At 54.9% G+C, this 10006-nt stretch overlaps 1 protein-coding gene and 1 long non-coding RNA gene across 2 annotated transcripts; both read left to right on the plus strand.

Moving 5' to 3' along the window:
* The first annotated feature begins 1214 nt into the window (after positions 1-1214).
* On the plus strand, positions 1215-2724 carry LOC102246189. Its single transcript, XR_001359455.1, has 3 exons — positions 1215-1718; positions 1809-1901; positions 2464-2724. It is a non-coding gene; the product is annotated as an uncharacterized LOC102246189 (long non-coding RNA).
* A 95-nt stretch (positions 2725-2819) lies between these two features.
* On the plus strand, positions 2820-9687 carry LOC102246391. The gene is made up of 5 exons (XM_014528396.1): positions 2820-2894; positions 5435-5547; positions 6578-6773; positions 8235-8318; positions 8917-9687. Exons 1-5 carry the CDS (start codon positions 2820-2822, stop codon positions 9199-9201), a joined length of 753 nt encoding a protein of 250 aa, XP_014383882.1. The 3' UTR covers positions 9202-9687.
* Positions 9688-10006: the final 319 nt, after the last annotated feature.

Consider the following 10006-nt stretch of genomic DNA (forward strand, 5'->3'; position numbering starts at 1 on the left):
TATTTATTGATTGATTTCAGAGAGGAAGGGAGAGGGAGAGGGAGAAAGAGAAACATCAATGATGAGTGAGAAGCATGGATCGCCTGCCTCCTGCACGCCCCCTGCTGGGGATGGAGCCCACAACCCGGGCCTGTGCCCTGACCTGGAATGGAACCGTGACCTCCTGGTCCATAGGTCGACGCTCACCCACTGAGCCACGCCGGCCGGGCCGGGAGCTGATCCTTCAGGCAGACGGGACGGGGAGCAGTGACCCGCTGGCTCCTGAAAGCCACCCGGGCGATTCCTGCCCAAAGGCATCGGGTCACCTGCCCGCGTCCCTGCCAGCAGCCCTTGGTGAGGAAAGGGACGGACGCGCTGCTGGTGGCAGCCCCGGTTCTCCCGGACTCAGGTTTCCCTCCGCACATGGATGTCTGTTCTCATGTTCATTTCCTTCTCCTCGGCCGGAACGCAACCCCCGTACCAGGCTCAGGTCTCCTCAAGCCCAGTGGCCCTGCTGCTTTTTCTCCAACTTACATAAAAGTTTAAATCCCTCTCCCCCTGCTCCAGCGGCTGCCAGCACGGCCATCAGAGACGACATTCTAGGGGATAATTAACATATCAGATGCCGGTACCCAGCCTCCTCCTGGGGTTCTCGGGTTAGATGCTATGAGCCACGCACGTGATTCAGGCCGTGGGGCATATTCCTGTTGGTGGCTGTGTTTATGCTCGAAGGGTTCCAGCTAAAAGTCCTCCGCTGTGGGGGCTCCCCCCCTACCCCCACCCCCGCCCGCCCCGGGAGAGGCGAGGTGAGATTGGATCAAGTCTTGTTGAACAGGGTTAACCTGCGGGGGAAACAGCGTTAAGGGAAGTAATTATCCATTCACACGGAGCTGGCTACAAAGAAAGTGAGAAAATGGCCTTCTCAGAACTCCCATGAAAAACATAATGGAGTTAATATTCAATAAAGGCGTTGGGCAACCGCCCCGCGTGCTTTTTCTTACAGTGTGTTCTGATGTGTCCTTGATCGGGGCCTGTTTTGTTTATGATTAATGAATGACTCACCTTGGGCCGTGTTCCGCTCAATGCATACCTCATTATGAATCTCAAGAGGTCATTTGTGTTTTCGGATTTAAAAATTTAAACACACACACACACACACACACACACACACACACGGCACCTCTTTGTGCGTTCTGCAGGGACAGCGTTGGATATCGGTGACAAAATGTGCGCAGGGAGAGCTGGAGGGGAGCGGGCCGGGGGCTGTTTGGGGATGCGTGGCTTGCTTTGAAAATGTGGTAACTTTTGGGAAGTGGGAGAGAACCCCCGAGCCTGGGCTTTGATGCTCAGGAGGCCCTGAGGCCACGGGTCCTGAGCCCAGGGGCGTCTGTGGCATCGGCCTTGCCCTGTGGGCGCCATGAATCAGGGGGGCTTGGGGTGCGTAGGACGGGTGGGCGGGTGTGGGCAAGGGCTCCCCGTGCGTCCCTAGGAGGGGCTGGTGGAGGGGGGTTAAAAGGCACAAAAACAAATCAAAAGTAAACACAGTCTCAGGCCCATGCCCTCCGATCGGATCAGTTCTCTTCCTTCTTTCCATGCTGTCCACCTGGCTCGCTCTTCATCGCTTCTTTTCCTCTTTCAAGGGGCTCCCTCGGTCCCCTTTTTCATTCATTCATATCTAAACGCCAGAATGAGCAGGAGTCTGCCGTGGTAGCTGCCAGAACCCAGATCTGATGCAGAAGGTCAGAACTGGGGGGTGGGGGAGTAGGGGGTGAGATTAAACCGTATGCCTGTGTGCTTCTGCCAGGTTCCTGACAAAACCCTCTGATCAGGAAACATACGTGTACGTCTGTACCAGTTCGCACACAGTCCCACACAGCAGAGGAAGACAGCGGGCAGACACGTGAAGGCCAATGGCTCTGGGGGTACAGATGATACGTTTTAACACAGACGGGAACCCTCTGAGAGGGGACTTGTGTATCAGGAACCTGTCCCCCGCCGCGGGGCACATTCCTAATCCCACGGCTTCCAGCCGGTACCCACACACCTGTGACTCACCACCTGCGGGCCCCGCCACAGCCCCACGTTTCCACAGGGTACGTGTGTTCACCTGGGCGTGCGAACAAGGGCGCGTCACCCAGAAATAAACGCACGGGCATGAGCAGGACTTAGCGGTTGACTAGGGATGCCGGCTCCCGGGGGGACACAGTTCGCTGGTCGCCTAACCGACGTTACTGTCGGCCAGGTGATTGCTTTCTGTGAGAGAGGAACCGCGTCCTTTGATCCCAGCCACCGAGACGGGGATTCAACCACAGCGAGGCTCGGGGACCCCCGAGTGACTCCGGGCGGGCGAGGGCCCGACGTAGCCGGGTGACCCTGGGCAGGCCGTGTCCCCACACCAGGCTGCATCGCTCCAAAGGGAAGGCTTTGGACTAAATAGCCTGTAAGTTGTTTCTTGCCATCCATCCTCTATATTTTTTATTCTAGAAATATTGTCCTTCCTGCCCACGGTCTGTGAGTCTGTGCCGAGAAAGAACTACGCATGTGGCCCAGCAGGTGTGGCTCAGTGGTTGAGCGTCAACCCAGGAACAAAGAGGTCTCCGGCTCGCTTCCCGGTCAGGGCACACGGCCAGGGCGGCTTGTGGACTCCATCCTCAGCAGGAGGCGTGCAGAAGGCCGCCCGTCGATAATGTTCCTCTCTCGTCGATGTTTCTATCTCTCTGTTCCTCTCCCTTCCCCCCTCTCTCTCAAAACCAATAAAAACACTTTTTTAAAAAAACATATACGTGGAGCTAACGTGAGGGAGGAACTTGAAAACTTGGAAATGGGGTAGCTGGGATTGCATGACCGGCGAGGGACATGCCAAGCACAATCTCCCTAAACATATTGTCCTACAACTTGCCCACTTCCAAAGCAAGGTGAGCGTCCAGGAATCGACCAGAAGGCTTCCTCACATCACCCTAAAACATTTTTTAAAAAGACTCAAGATCTGAACAGCAGTACTGATACCTTTTTTGAACGTATTGCAAAACTAGAGACTGTGAATGGGGCAATCACCCCACTGTCTTACAAAAGAAAAAGTTCCCACTAATTTGAGAAAACGGAGAAGGCGCCCATAGGTAGCTTGGGGATCAGTTTTATCACAGGTCACACTGGCAGCCATCATCTCTGTGTGTTAGCCTGACGCTAAGTACGCCAGCGTGGAAACCCTCTGATTGGCTGTGCCTTTCCTTTTTGCCAGCGGTCCTCAACCTGTGGGTCTCGACCCCTTTGGCGGTCGAACGACCCTCTCACAGGGGTCGCCTAAGACCATCCTGCATATCAGATATTTACATGACGATTCATCACAGTAGCAACATGACAGTGATGAAGTAGCAACGAAAATAATGTTATGGTTGGGTCACAACATGAGGAACTGTCTTTAAAGGGCCAGAAGGTTGAGAACCACTGCTCTTTGCGGTTACCAGGTAGCAGCCGGCACCTCCAGAAGCCCCACCCAGTGACTTTTTCTTCCATCTCATTGGCCAGAACTTCCTCCTGCCCCAGGGACCCCCCCCCAAGGACCCCCAAGGACATCACTAGACGGTCCCTGGGAAGATGGAGGTTGTCCAGGGAGGGAGGGGCCCAGCTGCCCACCTGTCTCGGCCACACCTGCCCAGCCTCCCCTGCTAATGAGCGTGGCTCTTACGTGGTGCTTGGCCACACTTCTCAGGTCTGTGAACACCAGAGAGTTGCCTCATGTGCTTCTGTCCCGGGAGCCCCGAGCCTGCGGGCTGGGCACGCTGCTCCTCACGGGGTGCACTTTGTCTTTTATGCGAGGGTTCGGGTGGGCGAGAAGATCACCTGCTCTAGCAACCCCGCTGGCTGCCTCCTACACACCTCCCCGTAAAGGCAGCTGAGGGCGATGATGGTCATGGCGGTTCCTCCTACGAGAGAGAGGACAGAGCTCAGCCCACTCACACGACAGGAAGAACGTAGGGCGACAGGAACCAAGGATGCCTGCACGGGAATCGGGTGACCTCCAAAGAGGACTGACCGCTCTCTCCAACCTGCAGTTACTGTGTTCGGCTTTTGCTAGTACCCCCCCCCCCTTGCTTCTGAACAACCCAGCTACTCTCGTCTCCGTCCATGGAATTCGGGGTGAATAGTCCCATCTCTTCAGAAACGTCTAGAAGGCCACACAGATGCGCCCAGGAGGTCAAAAATGGTCTTGGAGGGCTTGACAACTAAACGGAACTCAAAAAAGAAGGGTTAGGGAAGAGGAAGGGGAAAGGGAATAGTGGGAAGAGGGAGAGTGGCTGCAAAGACCCCGAGGCAGCGGGAAGTATGGCGTGTAGAAGGAACCCGGAGGTGTCTGCATGGCGGGGGGGAGAGAAAAGGAGAGGGTCACAGGATCACAGGAGCAGACCTACCGGGAGGCAGGCCAAGAAGGGCACACTGAGCCCTGGGCCACAGTAAGAATTCGGGTCTTCACCTTCCTTCAAAGACATGAAGGGTTTTGAAGAAGGGGTTGGGTGTGACTTTATTCGTATTACAGAGGTAACACTGGACAATGTGGAGAATGGATGGGGGAAGCAAGGGTGGGTTTGGGGAGAAGTTAAATGCGCCCAGCATCGCATCACGAATATGTTTATGAACTGAGCTCAGTCCCTCACCCACACCGTACAGCCAGCAAGTGTCAGAGCGAGCAGGGAGCCAGGCTCTGAACCGCCGTGCAATGCGGGACGTTTCCTACAACGGCACCACTAGATTACTCTTCGGCTATTAGCAACGTGCTAGTAGGCACTTTCAAACTTTTCCATTGGGTTTCCTCCACCCCCGCTTTTTTGTTGTTTTTTTTTAAATAATAGTTGCACAATTATTTTTTAAGATGATTCAAGCAAAAATCCACTTGCTATTTGGGTGACAAAGTTCAAAAACTCCGTATTGTGTCATCAGCTTTAAAAAATGTATGACTAAGAACACTTAGCAAATTCCAGAGACCTTTGACCTCTAGCTTGTTGAATATTGTAGTGTATGTGGGGTGTTTTTTATTTTTTCTTTCTGATTTGTCCAGGACTATTTGTACTTTGGATTATTAATCTATAACCAAACACAGCTCTGGCTGGGCTAGCCCCCGACCCCCATGATGATGCCAGGAACATGACCGCATCTATTATCTTTTCTTTGAATTCTGTCAAATCTTTATTCTGGCTCCTTTTTCCCTTGGTATTTCCCGGAAAAAAACTCCCGATAAATTCAGAACTGCCTGTCATTCGTCAGCAGGAACCATATCTGACTCAAGAGCAGAGTTCAAAAACATTTTTTCCCCACAATCAGATGCGAAAGAAAAAAAGCCAAACCTTCACACACACACACACCCACCCTCAACTACCTCCACCCCTGGCCCAAAATTGTTGGCCTGCCTTATATTCATGGATGGAAATGTATCATGCTTGTCCGGCTACCCTTTTAGTAGATTCAAGTTGTAAAGGAACAGACGTTTGTGAAGACTGTAACATGGGCAAGGGGCTACACCTGCGGGAATCTGGAAGATTCGGTCCTAGACGGCAAAGGCGGTGTCGGCAACAGGTCAGCACGGGGACCCCACACCCCACCACCGCTTGGGAGCCCGGTGAACCTGCCCGCCCCTCCCTCTCCTCCTCTGTCCCATGTAGGCAACAATAGCACAGACCTCATAGCAAGGGTTCTTTCTGGAATGAGCCGGTCAGTCTTTACTGAGGACCTACTGCGTGCCAGGCACTTTCCTAGACCCCGGAGGCCCCCGCCCACACCGTCACGGAGCTGCCGTTCCCGTAGGAGACACAGGCCAGAAGCAAATCCGGTCACTGCGGATGGTGATCACCCTGCGGCCCAAATGGAACAGAGTCCTGCAGGGAAGGGAAGGGTGGCCTGGGAGGGATTAGGTAGGTCTTCGGGTCGGCTTGCTGTCTGAGCCGGGGACAGGTGAGCTGGGGGGGCATTGGTGAGAAGAAGAGCCAGCCAGGGGAAGGTCCAGGAGAGAGAGAGAGAGAGAGAGAGAGAGAGAAGCCACACAGAAGAAACGGTCAATCCCCCTGTGAAATGAAAGAGGCCGCACCCTGAAACGGGTGGAGGTGAGAGGGAGACAGTGGGAAGCAGAAGGTGACGGTGGAAAGGGCGGCAGGGCCAGGCCCATGGGCCCTCGGAACCGTGGAAGGAACTTGCACTTCAGCCCGCGTGCAAGGAGAAGTCATTGGTGAGACCTGGGCGGGGGGAAAGGTGGCCTGAGTGGTGACCGGAGGCTGCCTGGCGATTCTCGTGGTCGGGGGACAGTTTCCGCCTGTAGCTCACGTGGCTTCCGTACCTGAGGTAAGTGGGTCATGATCCACACGGCTTCGGGCTTTGAATTATCACCGTGTGTGTGGGGGGGGGGCGGTGAGCGGGTGCAGACCCCGCCAGAGACCTGTGCCCACAATGGAGCATTGGGCGCCGCAGCGGCCACTTGGGCCAGCTCAGCAGCTGCCAGGGAGCGCTCCCCGTGCGGGCACTCAGCAGGGTGAGGGCTTATGTCCCCGATGGCCCAGCGCTGATAGGGCCTCTGGGGGTGCCAGGGACACAGCCCTCCCCCTCACACGTGCAGCTTCCTTCCCAGTGACGCACTGGCTGCTGCCACTGCACCCACATTTCAGCCAGAAAGTGGGGGAGCCGGGACGGGGGAGAGGACTCTGTTTCCTTTCGGGGTCGCCACCTGGAAGTCCATACGTCCTTCCCACTCCTTTCCATTGGACCAGAACCTACTCTCAGGCCCACACCTGGCTCAAGGGAAGCGGGGAAAGGTACGTTCCAAGTTTAAGCTGACTTTGCCCGGCCAGCGTGGCTCAGTGGTTGAGCATCTACCTAGGAACCAGGTCAGGGTTCAATTCCTGGTCAAGGCACAGGCCCGGATTGCAGGCTCCATCCCCAGTGTGGGGCGTGCAGGAGGCAGTCGATAGATTATTCTCTTGCATCATTGATGTGTCTCTCTCTCTCCCACTCCCTTCCTCTCCGAAATCAATAAAAAGACATATTAAACGTTTCCTGTTATAAAAGGGTATGGGCGGGGGAGGGTTGCTCTGGTCTCTGCTTCAGCTGGCATTGCCTTCAGCCCTCGGAGAACCAGCTCCGTGAAAGGCGGTTCTGTCCCCAGAGGTCGCGTGAATAAGATAAATAATAATCATAATAGTTAATACAAAGTAACGAGGTAGTTGAGACATCACCCTATCTTGATAACTCTGCCCCGAACAATCCTCGCTCTGTGCCCCGTGCAAACAGCAGGGTTTTATTTTTTTTTTTTAATTAAAAAAATAAACGGAACAAACGCATCATTGTCCGCCGCCTCCCGGGCCTGCCCTCTCGGCTGTTTTCCTGGCCGCGGAGCAAGGTGAGCGCTGCCGTCTGTCCGTGTTCCTCCCTCCCTGGCCCTTCGCGCTGAGCATGTCAGTCAGCTGGTGGGCGGCCGGGCCCTTTTGCACATTCAGCAAAATGGTTACAAATCATCACGACTCAGCTGTAACTTTAAAACCACCCAGCGATGCTATCAAATCATGACGCCTAAACTGACAAAAATGGAGCCCACGGCCCCCTTTGGGGGTGCGGTATTAGTGGGTGTACAAAGATCGTTTCCCCAATCCACGCGGGAAAGCTGTGCGCACTTCCCCCGGGCGCTGCGTGCCCTGACCGTGGGAAGATTCTCCCCGGAATAGAGACTCGAGGAAAATAAGGCTGTGACTATAAGGCACCCGGAGAACCAGGGTTTTATTTCATTTTTTCAATATATTTTTATTGGTTTCCGAGAGGAAGGGAGAGGGAGAGAGAGAGAAACATCAATGATGAGAGAGAATCATGGATCAGCTGCCTTCTGCACGCCCCCCACTGGGGATCGAGCCCGAAACCTGGGCATGTGCCCTGACCAGGAATCGAACCCTGACCTCCTGGCTCATAGGTCAACACTCACCCACTGAGCCACGGCGGCCGGGCAGGATGAGGGTTTTAGCAATTAACCTATAGTTTCAATCAACGTAGATGAATAACTAGAGGAATTCATTTGTAAAAAGGCAAGGGAACCGGAGTTGTAGTCAAGGCATTGACGTGCTGGCTGTGCCCATGACTTCCCGTGTGACCTGAAATCACTCCCACCCTCCGGTCCTCGGTTCCTGGTCTGTGACAGGGGGCGTGGGCCCTGCTCTGCATCGGGCAAGGCCTGGGACAGGGCTGCTCCCGCACCGCTGGCTCAGGCAGACCTCACGGATCACCCACAGCCTGGCCCTCTTTGCTCGAAGACAATCCACCTGGTACCAGGGCTGGACCAGAAGATGAGACCTTATGGGCTACCCCCAAGTGAGGTGGGTTCTAGGACCTCTTCCAGCTTTAACATGTTAGAATCTGATCCAGTAGAAAGCAAAGAGAGCCCGGCTGGTGTGGCTCAGGTGGTTGAGCTCCACCTATGAACCAGGAGGTCACGGTTCGATTCCCAGTCAGGGCACAGGCCCGGGTTGCCGGCTCCATCCCCAGCGGGGGTGTGTGCAGGAGGCAGCCGACTGATGATCCTTTCTCATCATTGCTGTTTCTCTCTCTCTCCCTCTCCCTAGCGAGGGTGTGTGCAGGAGGCAGCCGACTGATGATCCCTTCTCATCATTGCTGTTTCTCTCTCTCTCCCTCTCCCTTCCTCTCTGAAATCAATAAAAATACATTTTTTAATATAAAAATAGCAAAGCAAAACGGAAATTTCATTTGAGCTAATCCGTGACTCTGGTGCGTTGTAGCATGTGGCCTCGGATTCCAAAGGGGAAAGCTGGCCGACCTTTGCTAATTAAAAAAGACGAATCACATATTTGGGAATAAATGATGTGCTCTTTCCTTCACCTTACAGCCAGGGGAGGTAGAGAATATAAATGCAAATGAGATGCAAATATACTGTGGGGACCTTCCTCTTTCTTCCAGTTGAATTCGGCTTCTGGGCACCTATGGAAGACACCTCTATCTCTGCGTTTCCCAGGAGCGGCCCAGGAAAGGTTTGGAGAGCCTCAAGGAACTGCCGTCTCCCGCAGGGAAACAGAACTGGAGACTTTCAAGTTGGTGGCGAAGGAAGAGCCCCCACCTGGGGTGGAGGGTGAGCTGTGGCGGCTGCGGCTCCTGGGTCAGAAGGTCAGGCTGGCCTGGAGTGAGGGGAGCGGGTGCCACCGCCCAGGACTGCTGTCCCCACCGTGGGCACAAGCCCGTCCCTGAACCCCTCACAGGTGAGGCAGGAGACATCACCACAGAGGGAACCATGGATGAAGGTTTGGTATGTTCTCCTGTTAAGCAGCCCCTCTGACCGGGGCCGGGGGCCTGGGACCCTGCTGGCTCCTCACCCCCCAGAAGCACCTCTGCGGCCCGGTCAGAGCTCCTGGAGGCCAGAGCTCCCGGAGGCCAGGGCAAGGCCAAGGGCAGGCGGGAGCCCCAGTCCCACTCCTCCTGCCTCTCGGGGTCTTCCTGCCCGTGCCAGCGTCTCCCTGGCGAGTCACCTGAGAGCGTCCCCCTCTTGCAAGAGGCCCGACACACCACAGGGCCTGATGGACGTGAAAACCCGTGCGCTTAACACAGAGACTCGTTCACAACAGGAATGGTCGCGTGTTGGAAGCTGCGTTTAAAGAAGCTGCCATGCTCGGCCTGGCCAGGTTGGCTCAGTGGATGGAGCGTTGGCCTGCGGACTGAAGGGTCCCGGGTTCGATTGCGGTCAAGGGCACACGCCCAGGTTGCGGGCTTGATCCCCAGTAGGGGGCGTGCGGGAGGCAGCTGATTGGAGTTTCTCATAGATGTTTCTAACTCTCTCTCTCCCTCTCCCTTCCTCTCTGTAAAACTTCAATGTACAGTGGGGCCTTGACTTACGAGTTTAATTCGTTCCGAGACCGAGCTCGTTAACTCAAATTACTCTATCAACTCAATGCAAGAGAGTGAGTTGGTATCTCGTTAGTTGGGACACTCGTAAGTCAAGGCCCCACTGTATATTTAAAAGGTGAGATCTGAGGAAGGTCTACAGTCTGTCTCAATG

This window comes from Myotis brandtii, unplaced genomic scaffold, assembly GCF_000412655.1.
Source record: "Myotis brandtii unplaced genomic scaffold, ASM41265v1 scaffold633, whole genome shotgun sequence".
Lineage (NCBI taxonomy): Eukaryota > Metazoa > Chordata > Mammalia > Chiroptera > Vespertilionidae > Myotis > Myotis brandtii.